The sequence below is a fragment of the Anomaloglossus baeobatrachus genome, chromosome 1 (assembly GCF_048569485.1).
Source record: "Anomaloglossus baeobatrachus isolate aAnoBae1 chromosome 1, aAnoBae1.hap1, whole genome shotgun sequence".
NCBI lineage: Eukaryota > Metazoa > Chordata > Amphibia > Anura > Aromobatidae > Anomaloglossus > Anomaloglossus baeobatrachus.
The window spans coordinates 303,790,205-303,814,267 of record NC_134353.1 but is presented as its reverse complement, the minus strand read 5'-3'; the positions used below and the strand labels follow the sequence as shown (position 1 = coordinate 303,814,267).

Below are 24,063 nucleotides of genomic sequence, written 5' to 3'. Positions count from 1 at the left end.
CCATGCAAGAACATGCAAGAGAAATAGCTCAATTTTACCATAGTCTCTACACAATGCTTCCATATCAGCACTATAGTCCATTTGAGAAATGTAGAATATAAGTATTCAGGATATTCAATATATTCAGTGCATTCAGTATATTATGCTTACCTACAGCCAAATTACCATATCTTCAGTAACTGAATATAACAAGTAAAGTAAACTATTCATGAACCCAATGAATGTAATTTATCTACTATGTATAAAATCAAAGGGAATTAGAATTCTGTAAAATGATCATTCTGCCAGATCTCATGTAACAAAGGGAAGCTACAGAACCTGCACATATAGGACTTGATTTATCATGTTTGATAGTTTTTGGAGTGAATACCTCTCAATTAGATATTTTTTGAATTGCAACAAACTCAAAAAGATTAGCAATTTTTTTTTTATTTTTTCTTTGGTTGTTTAGTTAATTCTTCAGATTTTTATGGCAATGTTGCTTTTCTAGAAGTGTTAGAAGATTCATCAAATGCAACTTTTTAACTAGTTGCTACATTTTAGAGCAAATTTACTTAATTTCTCCCCAGGAGTAAAGTTTGAAAGTGTTGTGACATTTTGCGGAACATGACACATTTTGCCCTAAAAAGTCACAAAAAGCTTAAAGACAAAAATAAAGACTATTTTTCACTTTGTGCAAAATTCATGAACCGCAAGTGCCATGTTGCTTTATTTGGTGTAAAACAAATCGCAGCAAATACCACAAGAAAAAAAGAAAAGGTGAAGCAAAAAAAAATAATTTTAATTAATCGGGGTCATAATCTTGTTTAGAATATGTCATTGGCACTAAATTCCCATTTTTTTTTTCCATACATGACAACCTAAATTGGAAAGGTGAAAATAAATTGCTAGTAGACTACTTTTTTTTAAGCAAACTGTAAAAAAAAGCCTGAAGGTCAGTAGCCCCGCCAATCTATCCATTATTCAGTTATGACCTTTAGCTTAATTGCCTGGTTAATTACAAGGATTCACTGATATTAGACAATACTTCACAACACGCATATGTAAATGTTATCAAAATACATGATGGGTATTTCCCAGAGGGGCATTGCAGCTATAAGTCCCCTTACCTGGCAGCCAGACTGGCTTGCAAAGTCTCCTTAAGGAGAATAGTGTTCCCCCGTGGAATTTTAGGGGCATTGCAGCTATAAGTCCCCTTACCTGGCAGCCAGACTGGCTTGCAAAGTCTCCTTAAGGAGAATAGTGTTCCCCCGTGGTCCCCACATAGCTTTCTCATGAGCCAGATCAGACACCCCCATACTTTGCACTGACGAGGGGCAAGCACCCCGAAACACCGTGTCTGCAAATTGGGATTCTGATCTGGCTTATATATCCTGAGTCATATTGCAAAGGATTGTCAAAAATCCACTTGTGACTTTTAGGATCGCTACTTCCAATAGGTGGCGCTGTGCTAGAGTTTGTCTCCTTTACTGGAGAGACAATTTGAATATTTCCCAGAGGGGCATTGCAGCTATAAGTCCCCTTACCTGGCAGCCAGACTGGCTTGCAAAGTCTCCTTAAGGAGAATAGTGTTCCCCCGTGGAATTTTAGGGGCATTGCAGCTATAAGTCCCCTTACCTGGCAGCCAGACTGGCTTGCAAAGTCTCCTTAAGGAGAATAGTGTTCCCCCGTGGTCCCCACATAGCTTTCTCATGAGCCAGATCAGACACCCCCATACTTTGCACTGACGAGGGGCAAGCACCCCGAAACACCGTGTCTGCAAATTGGGATTCTGATCTGGCTTATATATCCTGAGTCATATTGCAAAGGATTGTCAAAAATCCACTTGTGACTTTTAGGATCGCTACTTCCAATAGGTGGCGCTGTGCTAGAGTTTGTCTCCTTTACTGGAGAGACAATTTGAATATTTCCCAGAGGGGCATTGCAGCTATAAGTCCCCTTACCTGGCAGCCAGACTGGCTTGCAAAGTCTCCTTAAGGAGAATAGTGTTCCCCCGTGGAATTTTAGGGGCATTGCAGCTATAAGTCCCCTTACCTGGCAGCCAGACTGGCTTGCAAAGTCTCCTTAAGGAGAATAGTGTTCCCCCGTGGTCCCCACATAGCTTTCTCATGAGCCAGATCAGACACCCCCATACTTTGCACTGACGAGGGGCAAGCACCCCGAAACACCGTGTCTGCAAATTGGGATTCTGATCTGGCTTATATATCCTGAGTCATATTGCAAAGGATTGTCAAAAATCCACTTGTGACTTTTAGGATCGCTACTTCCAATAGGTGGCGCTGTGCTAGAGTTTGTCTCCTTTACTGGAGAGACAATTTGAATATTTCCCAGAGGGGCATTGCAGCTATAAGTCCCCTTACCTGGCAGCCAGACTGGCTTGCAAAGTCTCCTTAAGGAGAATAGTGTTCCCCCGTGGAATTTTAGGGGCATTGCAGCTATAAGTCCCCTTACCTGGCAGCCAGACTGGCTTGCAAAGTCTCCTTAAGGAGAATAGTGTTCCCCCGTGGTCCCCACATAGCTTTCTCATGAGCCAGATCAGACACCCCCATACTTTGCACTGACGAGGGGCAAGCACCCCGAAACACCGTGTCTGCAAATTGGGATTCTGATCTGGCTTATATATCCTGAGTCATATTGCAAAGGATTGTCAAAAATCCACTTGTGACTTTTAGGATCGCTACTTCCAATAGGTGGCGCTGTGCTAGAGTTTGTCTCCTTTACTGGAGAGACAATTTGAATATTTCCCAGAGGGGCATTGCAGCTATAAGTCCCCTTACCTGGCAGCCAGACTGGCTTGCAAAGTCTCCTTAAGGAGAATAGTGTTCCCCCGTGGAATTTTAGGGGCATTGCAGCTATAAGTCCCCTTACCTGGCAGCCAGACTGGCTTGCAAAGTCTCCTTAAGGAGAATAGTGTTCCCCCGTGGTCCCCACATAGCTTTCTCATGAGCCAGATCAGACACCCCCATACTTTGCACTGACGAGGGGCAAGCACCCCGAAACACCGTGTCTGCAAATTGGGATTCTGATCTGGCTTATATATCCTGAGTCATATTGCAAAGGATTGTCAAAAATCCACTTGTGACTTTTAGGATCGCTACTTCCAATAGGTGGCGCTGTGCTAGAGTTTGTCTCCTTTACTGGAGAGACAATTTGAATATTTCCCAGAGGGGCATTGCAGCTATAAGTCCCCTTACCTGGCAGCCAGACTGGCTTGCAAAGTCTCCTTAAGGAGAATAGTGTTCCCCCGTGGAATTTTAGGGGCATTGCAGCTATAAGTCCCCTTACCTGGCAGCCAGACTGGCTTGCAAAGTCTCCTTAAGGAGAATAGTGTTCCCCCGTGGTCCCCACATAGCTTTCTCATGAGCCAGATCAGACACCCCCATACTTTGCACTGACGAGGGGCAAGCACCCCGAAACACCGTGTCTGCAAATTGGGATTCTGATCTGGCTTATATATCCTGAGTCATATTGCAAAGGATTGTCAAAAATCCACTTGTGACTTTTAGGATCGCTACTTCCAATAGGTGGCGCTGTGCTAGAGTTTGTCTCCTTTACTGGAGAGACAATTTGAATATTTCCCAGAGGGGCATTGCAGCTATAAGTCCCCTTACCTGGCAGCCAGACTGGCTTGCAAAGTCTCCTTAAGGAGAATAGTGTTCCCCCGTGGAATTTTAGGGGCATTGCAGCTATAAGTCCCCTTACCTGGCAGCCAGACTGGCTTGCAAAGTCTCCTTAAGGAGAATAGTGTTCCCCCGTGGTCCCCACATAGCTTTCTCATGAGCCAGATCAGACACCCCCATACTTTGCACTGACGAGGGGCAAGCACCCCGAAACACCGTGTCTGCAAATTGGGATTCTGATCTGGCTTATATATCCTGAGTCATATTGCAAAGGATTGTCAAAAATCCACTTGTGACTTTTAGGATCGCTACTTCCAATAGGTGGCGCTGTGCTAGAGTTTGTCTCCTTTACTGGAGAGACAATTTGAATATTTCCCAGAGGGGCATTGCAGCTATAAGTCCCCTTACCTGGCAGCCAGACTGGCTTGCAAAGTCTCCTTAAGGAGAATAGTGTTCCCCCGTGGAATTTTAGGGGCATTGCAGCTATAAGTCCCCTTACCTGGCAGCCAGACTGGCTTGCAAAGTCTCCTTAAGGAGAATAGTGTTCCCCCGTGGTCCCCACATAGCTTTCTCATGAGCCAGATCAGACACCCCCATACTTTGCACTGACGAGGGGCAAGCACCCCGAAACACCGTGTCTGCAAATTGGGATTCTGATCTGGCTTATATATCCTGAGTCATATTGCAAAGGATTGTCAAAAATCCACTTGTGACTTTTAGGATCGCTACTTCCAATAGGTGGCGCTGTGCTAGAGTTTGTCTCCTTTACTGGAGAGACAATTTGAATGATGGGTATGAGTATTTCATATTACCCAGCCTTTGCAAGGGTTTCAAGAGATATTGTACCTTTATAAAAGAGACTTAATTATAGGCCATTATAAACATGATATCTGGATCTATTGGGGGTTTATTAAAGAAGCACTCAACTATGTTTTTTATTCATTAAATGTGTGTATATGTGTGTGTAATGTAGAGTGAGTGTGTTAATATACCCACTAACCACCATCTTCTCTTTTGTCCAATGCCATTTTTCTCTGCCATTTTTTCCAGTGATGTTGTTGCTCTACAGACTCTCCAGGACATGCTGCGCTCTGCGTGACCTGGAGGTGACTTTTACAAATGTAAGTCTATGGAGCATCAGAAGGAGATTTTATAGACTTTCATTGTAAAAGAGTCCTACAGGCACAGAGAGCACAGAGTGAGCCTACTAGTCATAATTAAACTAAAGAGGAGAGAGTGTAATAGAGTTTTACCAGATTGACAAGTCAGGACTTGTCAAAGCGCTAGCCACAGCGCGAAATAGCTGTCGTCCGTCTGCCGTCCCCGCACCCTCCTCCACTTCCCGTTTATGTTGTCTGCTGTAAATACAGATTAAAAGTTTGCCAACCACCAGGTTGAGTTGCCGCTTCATTCTCCTACTTGGATCATATTTAGATATGAAAGCTATGTGATATTGTATGAGCAGAAGATTGATTAAAAATTATCTTGTTTTCAGAATTAGGGATCCTGACAATTTTCACCCAGAAGGCCTCTATTTTCAGTCATTCAAGAATGCCCATATCAATTATAATACCCTGTCTTGTCACTAACAACCACATTTGCAGTGTAGGAATATAGACCTGTATTTCAGTAATTTCCAAGATGTGCTTACTGCTGCCACTTTCAGTGATTTGACTGTAAAGGCTGTAAGAAAGCCTGTTACTCCCAGGAGAAATACAGTTATTTTTTTCCCAGATACCACACTTTCAGCACTGCAGCCAAGCACAGGCCGGAGTCACACTTGTGAGAGACTCGCCCATCTCGTATCACATCACCCGGCATGGTTGCACAGGAACAGGTCCGCTGCATGTATTTCTATGCAGCTCAGATGCTCCTGTCCGGAGGGCAGAAGGCTGTGCCAGGTGAAGCGTTGCAAGTTTCGCATCGCATCATCTGGCACGGCCTGCTGCTACCTGGATGCTTGTTGGTTGCTATGATGCTTAAATGCAAATTTACTTTATGTTTACAAGTTAATATCATTATCGGACGTGAAAGTTTTATTTTAAGGGCAGGAATCAATGTAAAGCCCGCTTTAAACGCTACAAGATATCTTACGATGTGTCGGCGGGGTCACGTCGTAAGTGACGCACATCCGGCATCGTAAGGTATGTTGTAGTGTGTGACAGCGACGTGCAATTGCGATTGAACTAAAACCTGTTCATTGCATGCACGTCGTTCATTCCTGATGAATTGAACGTCAGATTGTTCATCTTACCCGGGGTAGCGCACATCGCAGTGTGTGACACCCCGGGAACGATGAACAGATCTCACCTGCTTCCTGCGGCTCCCGACCCACAATACGGAAGGAAGGAGGTGGGCAGGATGTTTATGTCCCGCTCAGCTCCGCCCCTCCGCTTCTATTGGCCGGTTTCCGCGTAACGTCGATGTGACACCAAACGTCCCTCCCACTCCAGGAAGTGGACGTTCGCCGCCCACATCGAGGTTCTATGGTAGGTAAGTATGTGTGATGGGGGTTAATCGTATGTGCGGCACGTTCAACAAATTTAACGTGCTGCACATACGATGGGGGCGTTGCAAATCGCATACGATATCGTATGCGAAATTGCAATGTGTAAAGCAGGCTTTAGTGATAAAAATCTGTGTACAGCATTACTGAGATTGTTGGTGGTATAAATAAATGAATAAACACACAAACTAAAAAGAAGTTTATTTCTGAGATTTGTCTGCTGATGTGATGACATGTATCAGCATATTTCGCACGTTTGAAATTGTACTAGTATAATGACTAGTATTTAGTAGAGTACTGGGTGTATGACAAAAGTACTTTCAAAAATAATGGTAGAGCAGAGTGTATTCACACTTGCAAAGTACATAAATGCATAAACAAAACAGTACACCCCCTCACTGGGATTGCATCCCAAGTCATGGGTCTACCAGCAAGACAATGGCCATAAACGTACTTCAAAAACCACCCAGTAATGGATGGAAACAAAGCATTGGAGAGTTCTGAAGTGGCCAGCAATGAATCCAGATCTAAATCCCATTGAAATATGAGAGACTTGCAGCAGTTTGCAAAATAAGAGTGATCAAAAATTCCATTTAAAGGTGTAAGAAGCTTGTTGATGGTTATAGGAAGTGATTGATTGCAGTTATATTTATTCCAAAGTGTGTGCAAATAAATATTAAGTTGAGGGTGCCAACAATTTTGACTGGCCCACTTTTGGAGTTTTGCGTGAAATTATGCCCAATTTGCCTCTTTTTCCCCTCAGTTTTTTTGTACAATGGAAATAAACATGTATAACAAAAAATATGTAATTGCAATAATATTCTGGGAGAAATACTTCATTTTCTAGAACAATTTCAAGGGGGCCAACACTTTCAGCAATGATTCTGTACACAAATATAGATACCCAAAATCTTATACACAGGGATATAAACATCTGTTCAACAACTGTGGAATATATTAAAAAGATAGTATATTACAATGTTTCGACATTTTACTGCTTCATTGAATATATTTGCCTTATGCATTTCATAAACAAGAATAAATTGCAATAGATGAAGGCATCTATTTGCATGGGAAAATGCAAAGTCTAAAAATATTCTTAACTATGGTTGTTTTGTAAATGTAGTTATTTACGGTAATGAAAATATTTTAAGAAATATTGTGCAAATTTACTGGAGCTTCTTACTACACTCTTATTGTCACAGTGCCTCCTTCTGTCCCTAGTGTATTAATTGATTGCGTTTTGCGCCATCATAGAGTTAATGGAAAAATTATTAAAGCTGTTTACAGTATATGTACTAACCTTGCAAAGCAAAATCAAGGACAATTTAAGTACAGCACACTGTTCGCGCTACATTGTTTGGCTTATTTCTTTCCTGTAGCACCGACACACTGTATTGTACAGTGCATATATATCCTTCATGTGTTCATGTCTCTCTAAATGATGATTCAGAAGCCACAAAGTGACAATAAAACACTAATAATTGCATTTCTCAGGGGTAATATCACAGTCTAATTATTCTTTCGATAACATGTTAGTTATAATGTATAGACTTCTATGAAACTGTAAGTGGGACAGAGTTAATTCAGAAAATGGCCATTAAAGATTTTGCTCTGATTAATTCATCTTTTCCTCTATCAACAGTTACCACTCTGTTCTGGGTAATTGTTTTACCTTGTAAGTCCTTGGATGTAATTTGTTCCCTATAATATGCTTTTCATTTTGTTTTAGAACATAATTAGGACATCATTTGTAATATATGTAAACAGATAGTCTTTGTTCCATTTTATGTGCTTGCGTTGCGTTTCTGCCCAACTCAGAGCACGTCATAAATTGCTGTATTTTTTATAATATGTTAATATTTCAATAAGCTCCCTGTTGCCACTGACCTATTTTTATTTATGCTCTTTACACTTGAAAAGGCAAAGGAAAAAGATGATTTAGTCTGATGGGGTTTAATCCCAAGAGATGCTTTTAAGTCTTTATGCCAATAGTACTCTCTTGGAGACAGTAAACAAGATTAGCCACGCATGTAATATGTATTCTCTTTTATTTAATTATAGCCTTAAATCATTATAGATGACTATCCGTTTTATGTTTGCATATATTGTATCAACTCTCAGCCTTGTATTACTTTTTTCTTAACTATGACAGGAGATAAATGACTTGGATGTACAGGACCTTGTCAGAAGGTCAATTGGAAGGTTAACAATTATTCGTCAGACCTTTCCAGTACCCCAGAATATGAGCCAACGCTGTTACCCTGGCAACCATAGAATATCTACTTCGCTCTGTGACCCCAAAGACCCATATTCCCAGAGCATGGAGGTATGCTGAATAATCTTCTGTTCATGTCTATGTATATAAAATTCTGCTTCTAATGTAAAATATGTCCATTCTGGATACAGAATTATTTTGCCTGAAGAGATGGAAAGACACAGACGTCTAAACGTCTAAGAGATAGCGAGGCTAAAACATCTCAATCACATAATGGGCAATGCTATGTTTAGGAACCATGGCAATCTTATTTCATAATCGTGTTCATAATTCATTTGTCAATAGAAGAAAACAACTGTTGCTTTCTCATCAGTAAAACAAATACAAACAAATGCAGTAATTAAGAAAGCGCTTAACATTTTGTTCTAAAACTTCTATTGTTTAAATGGAAATAACATTTTTTTTCAACAACAGCTGTTTTCGTGGGTTGCTGAATGAATTTTAATTACGCTTGCACAAACTGGGATTCAAAATCAGCATAAAGTTTATATCAAACTGTGATCTAATTACGAGTGTACAAAATTCTTTCTGTCTCAACAAGTTATGGAAACATACACATATAAGCAATGCATAAGCCATGAAGGAAGAATTGGACACTTGAACAGGGGCAAGTGAGCATACCCATGAACACCCATGAACAGTTCACAATTAAAGTTATTTCCCAATGGGAACTTGTTTATGGTAGCAGTCCACAGTGTGGTCTACCTAGCTAGTGGTATGTTGCTGTGTGGAATATCTACTGCTAATACAACATATTTTCCTCATCATTCATCTTTATATTGTTTGACTCTACTCACACTATTAGCCTAAAGAAACAAACATATTTTTGTTAACTAGATCTAATCTGAGAAAAACTGTAAGGGTACGTGGACACAATCAGGACCCACTGCATCCTGGACATGGCGGGTCCTGACCTGTGGGGCGGCGAGTCTCTTGCACAGGAGAATGCAGGAGATTGCAGCTGTCCATGCCCATGATCAGAAATTAAGGCAGACTGCGGTCTCCTCGCTGTTTTCTCCCTACGGAGGACTCTTGCGACTCCGCAGCAAAGAATTGACATGCTTGCCGCTTGGAAAGCCGCACCGCAGGTCAGTGTTTGCTTCGAGCCACAGATGCACAGTAAGCATAGGATTTCTAGAATTCCCATCCACTGTGTTTGTACTGCATTTTGAACACAGCTGATGCATGCTGGCTCTAAATCACTGTGAACACTAATTGTGGGCACATACCCTAAGGAATTTCTTGTCCTCTACTAATTAGAACAACTACTGTCTTTAGCTCCAAAACTGCATCAAAATGTTCAATAAACATTGCTTGTGTAATTTTAGACTTAAAAATACTGGGTAAAGATGAGTGGATTTCTTTGTGCAAATCTGGCCAATCATCCACGTAAGTGTTTTCTGGCCATAAACAAGGCCTATGTGAATTTTCTTAACCTCCTAGATTCCTGAACTGGATGCCCAGAAAACTTGCATTGCCCCTGTGCACCTCCAAAGAACACTGACCTGGTCAGAGGATTGGGTTCCACTCATCTCTAATACTGGGACTTAATTTAGTGGCAACTCATAATACTAAATTAAAAGCAAGGTTAGGCAAATAATCTAATATCAGTAATTTTAACCTTGTGTAAGATATACATAGGGATCAATACATGACCACTTAATAGGTGATTTGCATGACTATTGCTATACTTAACATGTCAAATGCATAGGTGGATCAAACAAAATTGTAATTCTCTAAATTGCACTGATTTTCCCTGGAAATTTGATTCACAGCAAAATTTTTCTCCACAAATTGAAAGTCCCTTATTATGCTCTTGATTCTGTAATAAATGTAAAATATAGATGATAAAAAATAATTTCTAACACTCATCTCACTGCTCACCGTTCTAGCCACTACACTCTTCACTTTCCCCCATCTGGTTTTCAGCAAGTCTTTTTATCACCGATGCTGAGCTAAATGTCCATGCTTATTCATGGTAGGCTGCGACTTCTAGTTATCACGAGGCTTGGGACCAGGGTCGGACTGGGGTGTGAGGGGCCTACCAGGGAAATTGCCTCTAGGGGCCCACACTATAGCTACCATAAACGTTTTTATTACTTGTACATTTTCGGCTTCTCTCATTATAACGTGAGCCTATTAGCAAACTCCACAGTGTGCAGAAGAGACCTGTCCTGTGCCCTGCATATAGCGCAGGATTTCTTGTAGCCTCTTATTTATTGTAGTTAATAATGGAATCTGTTATTTACAGTCAGTCGCAGTTTTTCTTACACACGGACATTCCTTGTCCTAGGAAAACCACCGAGTCCATCAGCCAAACAATATTCAAAGAGAAGCAGAACGTTATCCAGCATCTTCAAATGGAAACATCTACTAACATTAATCCCCCTCTGCCGCCATCTATCTGGGAAATCCCCTGTAAGGGTGCGTGCCCAGCCGTCCACGATCAGTGTTTGCAGCATGTTGGCTGTAGCATGGTTTAGCTGCATCCAAAATGCTGCGTTGTAAGCACAAGCACAGTGGATGGATTTCTAGAAATCCCGTGCCCAATGTGATTCTTTTTTCCGCAGCAAACACTGACCTGCGGATCTTCTTTCTAGACCACAGCATGTCAATTGTTTGCTGCGTAATCGCATGCTCCTCCGTATGGAGAACACAAGCGAGAGACTGCAGCGCACTGAAGCCTGATCGTGGGTACAAGCAGCTGCGGTCTCCTGCGGAGGAGACTCGCGGCACCACAGGTCAGGACCCGCTCCATGTAGAACACAGTGAGTCCTGATCGTGGGCACATACCATAAGAGTCAGTATGTGTTGGTGTGAAGCATTACCACCCAATACACTTTTCCATTTGGAGACGCTGGTGAATATTTGTCTTCACTATAGTTTCCAAACTAGTGTTACATGTTGGCTAAACCCTGCACTAGTCCTGTGTATTCTGACAACACTGCTCTATAGACAGATCAGGCTTTTATAGAGGCCCCCTGAAGAGTAATTACATATAGCCTAAGATACTGACACTGACACTGGGGGTACAGGATAATGACACTGACACTGGGGGTACAGGATAATGACACTGACACTGGGGGTACAAGATACTGACACTGGGGTTGCAGGATAATGACATTGACACTGGGGGTACAGGATAATGACACTGACACTGGGGGTACAAGATACTGACACTGGGGTTGCAGGATAATGACACTGACACTGGGGGTACAGGATAATGACACTGACACTGGGGGTACAAGATACTGACACTGGGGTTCCAGGATAATGACACTGACACTGGGGGTACAGGATAATGACACTGACACTGGAGGTACAAGATAATGACACTAACACTGGGGGTACAAGATACTGACACTGGGGTTGCAGGATAATGACACTGACACTGGGGGTACAGGATAATGACACTGACACTGGGGGTACAGGATAATGACACTGACACTGGAGTACAGGATAATGACACTGACACTGGAGTACAGGATAATGACACTGACACTGAAGTACAGGATAATGACACTGACACTGGGGATACAGGATAATGACACTGACACTGGGGTACAAGATAATGACACTGGGGTACAGGATAATGACACTGACACTGGGGGTACAGGATAATGACACTGGGGGTACAGGATAATGACACTGGGGGTACAGGATAATGACACTGGGGGTACAGGATAATGACACTGACACTGGGGGTACAGGATAATGACACTGACACTGGGGGTACAGGATAATGACACTGACACTGGGGGTACAGGATAATGACACTGATACTGGGGGTAGCAATGGGCCCCCCAGCCTTTTGTCCTGTAGCAATGGGCCCCCCAGCCTTGTGTCCTGTAGCAATGGGCCCCCCAGCCTTGTGTACTGTAGCATGGGTCTCTCTTCCTGTCCCCCATTATGCCATTGTTCACACACACACGTTCTCACCTGTCCTCCGTTCTTGCGCTGTCCTTACCTTACCAGTCCGCAGGCTCATGATCCCCTCCATGATCTCGTCTGGTGCACGGAGCCGCCGCCGCATTATGCCATCATGGCTTTACTGCAGTTAAATGCTTTGTGGCGCCGTAAAGCATTTAACTGCAGTAAAGCAATGAAGTTAGCCTGAGCGGTGGCTCCGTACACCGGACGGGTCACTGAGGGGGTCTGTGTTGTGCGGTCTGGAGCACCGCGGGAACAGAGGAGAACAGGTGAGAATGATTTTTTGTTTTCTTCGGCTCCTGAGCACTTACCTGCAGCTCTGCACGTCCTCTTCTCTGCTGCTCCAGCGGCGGAAGTGTGATGACAGCCGCTGTGTCGGTCCTGGGCTGAGCAGCTCCTCCGCTTCCTGTTACCGGCCGCACTGTTTACATGCACGTGCGTCTGAAGGATGCACGTACATTTGAATAGTGCGCGGTGCAGGACCTACGGTGAGTCACATGACTGTCTGTGATGTCACCACAGGTCCTTCTGCACCCACGATAGTACAGAACTTGTGCTATCACTGCAGTTTGTAATTGAAAGGCTGGGGGGCCCTCAGAGCTTGGGGGCCCTGCCCAGTCTGCCGCACATAACGCCGGCCGTGAAAAACCGGCGGCCCCGCGGCGCTGTACGCAGCTCCGCACTAATTAAGGCACGTGGGGCCCACTGAGGGCCCGAGGCCTACTGGGGGATTCCCCGGTACCCCGGCGGGCCAGACCAAGCCTGTTTGGGACTAGAGATAAATAGAGATGAGTGAACCAGTTCGGTTCACGTTTGTCAATTTCCAATTTGGTACGAGCCTTGGCCAGTTTGTTCAGAAAAGTTTTCATTTGGAAAAAAAAACACTCCTGGCCCCATCACAGCCATGTTAAGTATTGGCATGGCTGTGATTGTCCATGGAAATCACTGTACAAAAAGGAAGCAAAAGGGTTAAAGCACAACATACTTACCAAGTCTCCTGGCAGCTGTAAATGCTTCCACGGCTGTACTTCTGGGCCCTCTAATTATCCCTCATCCATATTTAATGCTTTTTCCACCCACCGGTGTCTCTGATTGGCTGAAGTCAGACCTCGCCCCCAGACAGTGTCTGTGATTGATTGGATTCACAGACCCTGTCTGTGCATCTATATCATCTTATAAAATAAATAAATCACAAAATAAAATGGCGTAGGGTCCCCCATCTATTGATACCTGAACAGATAAAGCATACAGGTACAGGCTGTAGCCCCCAGACATGTGCTTATTTAGGCTGTGCATCAAAATAAGAGGAAACTCATGTGGCTTTTTCTAAATTATTTAAATAAATAGTTTAAAAACAGAGCGTGTGGTCCCCCAGTTTTGATATGCAGCCAAGATAAAGCCAGACAGCTGGGGGCTAGTATTCTCAGATTAATGAGTCCCAAACGTATTGGGAAAGCAGTGAATGAGGGATAATCAGCAGCCCCAAAAGTACAGCCGCAGGAGCAGTTACAGCCGAGGGGAGACTCAGAATGTCCTGCTTTATTATCTTTCTTTTACAGCCCCAACATCATTTTACAACACATAAGTTTGGCCTCCATTGAATTCAATGGGCCAGGTATGTTCGCCAAACTGTTTGGTGAACAACGGGAGGCTTGGTAGAGATAGGTGAACCGAACTATGAAAGTTTGCTCATCTCTTGAGATGAGTTAATAAATTTAAGTAGAATTAAATTCGACTTGAATTTTATAAAAATCCACATTCACCAAAAGGATAATCTTTTATCATTTGTTTCCACATAGATTAAGCTGAATAATAGTTGCTTGTCAGCTTTTTATCTGAACCATGATAAGTCATCAAAGAATTAAAAAAATTACTCGCCCAACAAATCATCTTTTTGTTGGCTCCACTATTCACCACCACCTCTTTCTTCATACTCTCATAATGGAATCTTTAGGCCAGAGTGAATTCAGCATAGCAGAACACTTCTTAGTCAACCATTAATATTCTCATTGATAGCTTGCAAAGGCACGTTAGTCAATGTATTTCTGTAGCACTCATTCTTGAGGCAGAATAATCAAGATATTTGGAAAATGTTCTTTCCATTGTTTTCATCATCTTCATGTCAGTAACAAGTCTGTCAATTCTGTGATTTACATAATTCAGTGACAATTCCTTCTTGATGTTGCAGTTTCATGGATGAAAGTATATATATTCTTCTTTGGTGTAAGTGCAGTATCAGAATTACACATTTTTGTCAACTTAAAGGGATTGTTCTGGACTTTTCCATTGATGGCCTACCCTTAGGGGTACTTTGCACACTACGACATCGCAGCTGCGATGTCAGTGGGGTCAAATTGTAAGTGACGCATATCCGGCATCGCAGACGATATCGTAGTGTGTAAAGCCTAGATGATACGATTAACGAGCGCAAAAGCGTCGTAATCATATCATCGGTGCAGCGTCGGCGTAATCTATAATTACGCTGACGCGACGGTCCGATGTTGTTCCTCGCTCCTGCGGCAGCACACATCGCTGTGTGTGAAGTCGCAGCAGCGAGGAACATCTCCTACCGGCGTCACCGTGGCTTCCGTAGAATATGCGTAAGGAAGGAGGTGGGCTGGATGTTTACATCCCACTCATCTCCGCCCCTCCGCTCCGATTGGCCGCCTGCCGTGTGACGTCGCTGTGACGCCGCACGACCCGCCCCCTTAGGAAGGAGGTGGGTCGCCGGCCAGAGCGACGGTAGCAGGGCAGGTGAGTGCATGTGAAGCTGGCGTAGCGATAATTTTTGCTACGCCAGCTATCACAAGATATCATACCTGCGACGGGGGCGGGGACTATCGCGTGCGACATCGCAGCATCGGCTTGCGATGTCGCAACGTGCAAAGCCCACCTTAGCTAATCAGCTATTCCAAGCTCTGGTGGCAGCTCGATGTGCTCAACTACAGAGCTGCTATTCAGATCCTTTGACTAGGATGTGCAGTACGTAGCCACGCCTAAGGATAGGCCATCAATATAAATGGCACCACAACCTCTTTAAATGAACATATTACATGCTACTTGATCAAAAAGATAATATAATTACTGGAAAATAAGGCTTTAACTTAGAGAAAAGAAATCAAAACAGTAAGGTAGTGTTTGCATACTGTATATACTGTAAATACAATCAGGTTATAGTGTAATATGTGAAAGGGCTATCTAATAAATGGGAATTCAGTCCTTTGGAAATATGCATATAGATATAATTTTAATATAATATAAACTATTATTTATTTGAAGTCTGTTTGTAGCTTTTAGTTCTGCATATTTCAGATATTGAAGAAAAAACTATTTACCTTTGCATTGTTTTTTAAGATTAGTAGCAGCTAAATGCAATTATGGATGTTGATACTGGACAGAGTATGAAGGTACAGCAAGTAAATTATGAGAATTCCTGCCTATGTTTTCAATCTGTACCTTTAGGATTACTCCCTTGCTGCTATGTTGTGAGCTTCAGTGTTGTCCTCTAACAATTAAAGAGCTGTCTCATGAAGACTATGCTCTGCAAGGGCATATCAATGGCATTTAGTGATCTTTCTTGAAGTTCTTCTATTAGCCATTGCAAGGAAACAATACAAAGCAACTCTACAAGACTCCACTGTTCTGTGTACTGCATTGTTGGCTATTCATGTGAATGCCCAATATTGTTTACTATATTCCTCCTTTTAATGCCTCTTGCTGAAAAAATATTTGGTCTTGTGCAGCTTTTTCCTGAGATAATAGATAATAGCCAGGGATTTCTCAATCCAGAACAACTGCAATCAGCAGATTATCACAAGAGAGCATTCAACCTAACAAGATGATGCTGATATGAGGTCACGCCTATAAAAAATATTATGTTTCTTAATAGTTTAAAAAAAAATTTCAAGAATCGTCATAATCTAAATTCTTTGAGAATTGGTTTGCTCAAATCGACCTTAATGGCCTATTATAGTTACATTATCTGAGGCCTCACCGATCCCTCTATGCAGCTCCACTATCAGTCCTCTTCTCTGGGCTGCTAGCTCCCTTTAGTTCAGCCTCCCATCATCACAGTGCTCTTTGTTACATCACTAATCATAACACTTGCACATTTAATTTATCCAAACCAGATAAAAACCTTATAATTAGTAATAATATTACAATGTCTTCCCTGTCATCAAAACAAAGTTCCACACAATTTTTTGCAGCTTACCTTATGTACTAGTACAATAAGCTGACTCCAAACTGCATGTGTTGCTACAGGATTTCTTCATTGCCATTCATCTTATATTCCTGTTTTGGCTGGATCAAGAATAAGCAACTTCATTGCCCCCTTTAAAACTCAATCCTCCCCAAATACTTTCCTTCAGGTTTAAAACCAGATAGGAAGGCAATTTAATCTTTATAACTTACCATCTCTTATCATATCTATAAACAACCTTTCCATCATTTGGCCAAACTAACACACATTAAGCTTTCATTTCCTTCAAAAAGTTGGAAACCTTCCTTAATACATGATCCTTAGAGATTGAAAATGCTCACCTTCTTGAAAGATCTTAGGTTTATTCACTGCATTTCTTAATTCCAACTGAAAAGCAATGATCTTGATACTCTTACCCCTTCACAACCTAGAACATAACGGTACGTCCTAAATCATGAAGGGCTGATCACCGCTGGCTGCTGCAGTGAGCCAGCGTCAATCTCCACACGTCTGCTGATTTGTACAGCAGACATGTGCAGCTATCAGGTGAAAGTGGATCCGCAATCCACCTCTGTCTGTTAACGCCTTAAATCGTGCTCTCAAAATGTGACAGCGTGATTTAAATCGCTGCAGCGAGGAACGCAATTTTCCCCGCCGCCATCAGAGGACCTGTGACGAGATCACGGAGAGCCGATAGTTGTCATGGTAGTAACGGGTCATGTGATGACTCTTGCTGCTATCATGACGTAGTTCCTGTTACAGCCGTCAGAGTGGCAGCTGTAACAAGAACACAGCATTTCAGCTGATCAGAGCTATGCAGTTCTGATCAGCAGAAATGAACGAGTGATCAGACTGCTGATCCTAATAGTCCCCCTAGGGGGACTAGTAAAATAAAAAAGGTAAAAAACGGTTTTAAAAAAATAAAAAGAAATACAAAACCCTAAAAGTTCAAATCACATTCCATTCACCCCATTGACAATTAAGGGTTAAAAAAATACACATATTTGGTATCGCCGTGTTCAAAAATGCTTGATCTATCAAAATATAGAATCAATTAATCTGATCAGTAAATGGCATTGTAGCAATAAAATTCCAAATGACAAAATTACATTTTTGGTCATCGCAGAATTTGCGTAAAATTCAATAACAAGCGATCAAAAGGTAGCATCTGTGCAAGCATGGTACCATTAAAAAACGTCAGCTCAAGACACAAAAAATAAGCCATCACTGAGCCCAAGATTCCAAAAAATGAGAATGCTACGGGTCAAGGAAAATCGCACAAAAAGTGCACCACTTTTTTGGACAAATATCTGAATTTTATTTAACCCCTTAGATAAAAGTAAACTTATACATGTTTAGTATCTGCAAACTCGTAATAATCTGAGACATCACACTGATACATCAATTTTACTATGTGGTAAACACAGTAAATGAAATATCCCAAAAGCTATCGTGCAATTGCACTTTTTTAAAAATTGTCTGCACTTAGAACTTTTTTGCCATTTTTCCATACACTATATGGTAAAACTCATCATTTCATTTAAAAGTACAACTTGTCCCACAAAAATCAAGCTCTCATATGGCAAGATCGACGGAAACAGAAATAAGTTACAGTTCTCGGAACAAGGGGATCAAAAAACCCCAAACAAAAACGGAAAAGCGTACGGGCTGAAGGGGTTAAAAATAAAATACCTATTTATTCAACAATGTAGCTGAAAATATTCCTATCATCAACCTTGCCCTAAGAAGCTCATTTTAACTATCTTATAATCAAAGGACTCAAAGAGAACTCCTCTACCCTTTACCTCCTAGCTTTGGAAAAAGAGTTGAACATCAATCCTTTTCCTGGTGCTATAAAGCAGGACTTTCTGCACATCCAGATGTGTCAAACTCCAGGAGACCAGCTTTAGAATCACCAAACATTAATATAAAACCCACCTGTTTCGCACACTATATACCCTGATTGCACTGCTATTTGCTGATGCTGCAATAAAGTGACCAGAATACAGCCAGGAAATAAATGTATGCAAGTGCCACTCATGGTTAGGATTGTGGTACCATGATATATAAACCAGGAAAATGGTAAAGACACCTGAAATAGCGGAGGAAGCAGGGGTAGAGTAAAAGACGCTACTCTGAGTCCTGCCCCTCAGGTCTGCCCCGATGCACAAAGCTATGATTCCAAGAAAATGTCAGACAATCATTACATGTAATTTTACAATCTTCATTGCACTTATTTTTTTAATCAGGGTAAAATATGGCCCTGCCTGTACTCTAGTTAGAAAAATCCTGATGACAAGTTCTCTTAAATGAAACTGTTACCAATCAGTAATCTTATTGGATGATTTTCCAATTAGTATATGTTGATTTAAAATGTACTGTATGTAGGTTTGGTTTAGTCAGAACATTAAGATTTCATAATGTTCCAACAGAAAAATTATCTCTTAACAGCACTTTATTGTACATATAAATAGAGGGAACAAGAGGATCTTCTCGAAAAAGAATTGAGTAGGAAGGGGAAACGGAACCTACAGTATCCCTGTAAGACCCTAATACTTAGTAGCCCATACCTGAGTCACAGAGGTTGGCACCTAAAATTGTTTAATGGCACCCTTGCTCAACGTAGGCTAAGCCCTATTATTCCTTAAAGGGGGCAATGCTGTTTTGTAAACATGTACTCTTTTTTATATTATGGAGGTATACTCTGTCTATGATTATATACTATATACTGTCCTGTTTTTTATTCCTAGACATTATCAATAGGCTGAGCTAATATATATTAGTATTTTGCCATTTTCTAGCCTTTAGGTGCCTTATTAGGAAATAAAGTGTGACAGGGCTTGGAGAATGATTACATAAAGAAAGAAAAAAAATCAAAATTTGTTTGCGTTATTTGAATTTCAAAAAATTGAACAACAAACTGTGCAAGTTTGAAATTGACATAATCATGCTGACCTGGAGAACCCTATTACCAGGTCACGTTTACTGCACATTGAATGTCAGATAAAGAAAACAACATAATTTTATGCAATTATTTTAAAAAAAGTCTGTTTTGCATTACATATTGAGCTTGCAAAAGAATAAGCCCATATATGGCAAAATTGGTGAGAAAGTAAAAAAATATATAACGGCTTGCAAAAAAAGAAGCAAAAAATCACGGCCGAACAACAAAAAAATCGCCTGATCTTTACGGGATTAAAGAAGTTGTTTTTCAAGTTCATGGCACTGATATATTCCGCACTTTATAATAAATCAATAGGTCAGTTTTAATAATATAAAGAACAGAAAGGAAAAAATAATCTGGAATACAAGTTTTTCATTATGTATCTTAATTATATATCCAAAAATTGCAAAAATTCTATACATTCAAAGTTGCAGGATATTGGACAAAAGGGTTAACTGTCAGATTCCTGTTTGTGATCTTTACATGTCCCATTACACATAGACAAACTTAGGATAAAAACAGTGAACAAATGCAATGCAATAAGTAAACAATTAGTAATAGTACATTTAACCCTTTATGACCAAGTACATACTGGTACCAGAGATCCACCCGCACCTGTTAACTCCTTAGATCGCGCTATCAAGCACTGACAGTGCAATTTAAATGGCCGCAGTGGGGATCACTCTGTTCTATGTCACCATCGGTGACCCCATGACACAATCACGGGGCCCCAATGTGTTGTCATGGTAACGTGGGGTTAGCTGATGACCTCTGACGCTGCCACAACTCACTGCCTGTGATGGCTGACAGAGCGCTGTAGCTTACAGAAGATGCTGCTCTGATCAGCAGAAATGCAGAGGTGATCGGATGGTGCAGTCACAAAGTACCGTAGGGAACTAGTAAAATAAATATAAAATGTAAAAAAAGTTTTTAAAAATATGAAAAAATTAAAAAACCCCTAAAAGTTCAAATAACCCCCCTTTTGCCCCATTGAAAATAAAACAGTTAAAAAAAATGAAAAAATACACTTATGGGGTATCGCTGAGTTCAGACATTCCAGATCTATCAAAATATAAGATCAATTAATCTGATCAGTACGCGGCGTGCCGAGAAAAAAATCCAAACACCAGAATTATGTTTTTTGCTCACCACATTATTTTTTTAAAATGCAAAAACAGATAATCAAAACAACGCATGTACACAAAAAAGGTATAATTAAAAATGTCAGCTCAAGATGCAAAAAATAAGCCCTCAGACGGCAATATTGATGCAAACATAAAAAGTTATGGCTCTCGGAAGAAGGGGAGGAAAAATCAAAAAAAGGAAAAACAGAAAATCACTTAGGAGTGAAACAGTTAAATAACACAGGATACTTAGTGGACACTATTTTGAACAAAAAGCATAAAATTTATCCCACCAAGTTAAGGTGCACCCAATCAGAATGGATCTTAAATCTAAGGCTGAAGCCACACGGGGATTAGTGCGTGTCCTCGCATGACACTCAGCACACGCTCACAGCACAGCGGAAGCTAAGTGTCATGTGAAGGTCATGCAACTGTGGTCCGATTGTGCGATCAGACCACAGCTGCGGAGGGGAGGGTGGCGCTGCGGAGGGGAGGGCAAGTGCTGCGGAGAGGAGGGAGGGATTTATCTCCCTATCTTCCCTATTGTTGGCTGCTGCAAGAATCGCACTGCTCTCGCGTTACACTGGTGTAATGCAAGTGCAGTGCGATGTTTCTCTCACCCCATAGACTTGTATGGGTGCAAGTGGAATTGGATCGCATTGCACCTGCAGCATGCTGGGACTGTTTTCTCGGTTCGATTAGGGCTGAGAAAATAATCATCACTCATGGGAGCGGACCCTTAGGGCTCTTCTCCACTGGCGTTTTTTTCTCCAAATTCCATCGCATGGAAAAACAGATTGCAATCTGTCAAAGGGTTTCATATGATGCAGTCTCCATTTCCCTGTTTTTTTCAGACTCTACACGGGCTCTCCTTGAAATCACAAGCATGCTGTGATTTGATGCGATTCTCAGCTCTCTCACCCCCATGCAATCCTATGGGGGTGAGAAAAAAGTCAGAATCCGGGTGGCATGCGCATGTCACACGGATCCTGACACTTGCATACCGCGTCAGACTGGCTACCGGAGAAATCTCCTGTAAAACCAGTCGTGGTCGCGGTTAAATGCACTGAACTCCGGAGCTGTCACCTGAGCTCCAGAGTGCAGCCTGAACAGCGAGCGCCGAGTGATTGATTCCCCGGTGATTGCTGTTCAGGTCAGCACAGCTGCAGACAGACCAGGCAGATCTCTGGAGCTCAAGTTACAGCTCCGGAGCTCAGCGCAGGTAACCGCGGCCAGGTCTGGTTTTACAGGAGATTTCTCCTGTAGCCAGTCCTACGCTGCTTGCCTAAAAACTGACATAACACTCGCATGACACTCACATGTCATACGGATGCTAGGTGAGGAAAAAAAACACACACTGTATGCAGATCACACACAGACCACACGCAGGATACTCGACTCACATTTTGAGCCGAGTATCGCTGTGATTTTTTACACGCCAGTGGAGAAGAGCCCTTAGAGTAATAGTGGTCCGAGTGGAATGCAATTTTTTTATCGCATTCCACTTGCACCATTTTTCTCGCTGTGTGTCCTAGGCCTAAGGATTCACCTCTCTAAGTGCCAGTAGGCATCAATAGATGGGGCAGAGCAGGACCCAAATATGACCATTTTACAACTGCTTATGGAAAGCTATATAGACACAATGCGCAGCTCAAAAAGGGGGAACCATGTCTCTATATGTACAAAGCATAATAAGCTAAAGAAAATCTGAAAAATGTTCACGCTGTGGCCATTAACAGATAAATCCTAGGATACAAACAATGAGCAAATACCCTGCAGTAAGTAGATGAGCAGTAATAGTTAAAAGTGAAGATTCTAGCTGTCTTCAGTCACCACTAATGGGAGCTTATGAGCTTACTGGATACTTTTTTATGGCGATCAATGTAGAACAGTATGCAATAAACTCCTAAGCTGACTCCAATGGCAGTAAGCCAGAATTATATCCTTTAAATCTTGAGTCTAAGCAAGGAATTTGATGCTCTTTACCAGAAAATAAACATTTGACCTTTATAAAGACATTATGAAATAAATCAGCATTTTATTTTAAACCCAATGAGAAAAAAATTAGTTCACACAGGTAGATGTTGTCACGCTCCCCGGGTCCTTGGCTCCCCTCCCCGGGTCCTCTGCTCCGCTCCCCGGGTCCTCAGCCCCGCTCCCCGGCTCACCTGCCACGCTCCCCGGGTCCTTGGCTCCGGTGCCCGTCCTTCCCAGGCCCCCTGGTCTCCGATCGCGGCGCCCGACGGCTTCCCAGGCCCTGGCCGGCTCCCCTGCGTCCTCTTCTCAGCCTCCTTCCCTGGCTTCTGGCACCCGGGCTGCGCGCATGCGCATTAGGGCGCGCGCGCGGTCACTGACCCTTTCTTAAAGGGCCAGCGTCCATTAACAGGAAATGAGGCTAAACAGGTACAGGGTATAAAGGGGTGTATTGTCCAAGAGGGCGGGGCCTGATCTTCGTGTTTTCCAAGCTAGGAGTCAGGTCTCCTTGTGTCTTCGTGCCATACTCACGTATCTCTCTTCTAGAGCTGATCCTGCCACGCCATCCGGTCCTGCTGAATCCCGAACCCCGCACGCTGTCCGTCTGCCATCTGACAGTCCGTACCATCTCGGATCCCTGCGGTGAACCGTCATCTCGCTCCAAAGGTTCCGGACCCCGCCTGACATCACCTCGGCTTCCGAACCTGAGCTACGTCACCCGGACTACCATCTGTGACCCCGTGGTCCCAGGGACTTCTTCGTTACACTCACTGGCACGGACTGTTCTACTGGCCATAGTGCTTCAGCTACCGGACTCCTTGCCACCATCTTAGAGTTCGGCCCAGTGGATCCACCTCCTGGGTCTGCCCGACCGCCTGGCCCTGACAGTAAGATCAGGCCATGGATCCCGCTGCAGCACTAGCAGCCTTGCAAGAGGAACTCCAACGCCAGCGTGAAGTCCAGACCCGCATGCTGAACTTTATGACTTCCGTGGACACCCGCCTGACCACGCTACAAGCGGCAGTCACGTCTTCGACATCCCAAGCCGCCACTAGTCAAGCCACGTCCCCCGCTCCCGTGGCCGCTTCTTCGGATGCTTCCAGACTGCGTTTGGCCTCACCACCCCGGTACGCCGGAGATCCCAAGTCCTGTAGGGGTTTTATAAACCAATGCTCCCTCCATTTCACGCAGCTGCCACATCTGTTTGCCTCCGACCAAGCCAAGGTCGCCTTCATCATGTCTCACCTGGAGGGCGAGGCACTGGCGTGGATGAACCCGTTGTGGGAGAAGGAGGACCCCATGACCAAGGATCTTCAAGAGTTCCTGCAGGCCTTTCGCAGCACCTTTGACGAGCCGGGACGCGCCTCTGCGTCTGCTTCATCCCTCCTCCGCTTACGTCAAGGAACACTGACGGTGGGCCAATACGCCATTCGTTTCCGCACTTTGGCTTCAGAACTCGGGTGGAATAATGAGGCCCTAACAGCCG

At 42.8% G+C, this 24,063-nt stretch overlaps 1 protein-coding gene across 2 annotated transcripts in view; it reads left to right on the top strand.

Annotated features, from left to right (window-relative positions):
• The window catches only part of GRID2 (glutamate ionotropic receptor delta type subunit 2), a 1,893,008-nt gene that overhangs the window by 1,022,969 nt on the left and 845,976 nt on the right, over nt 1–24,063 (top strand). For both annotated transcript variants that reach the window (XR_012754338.1, XM_075351083.1), the window contains exon 6: nt 8,282–8,455. Coding sequence is in view for 1 of the 2 variants with exons in the window: in XM_075351083.1 (XP_075207198.1) it covers nt 8,282–8,455 (174 nt within the window). In the remaining variant the exon portion in view is untranslated. The remainder of the gene's footprint in view (nt 1–8,281; nt 8,456–24,063) is intronic.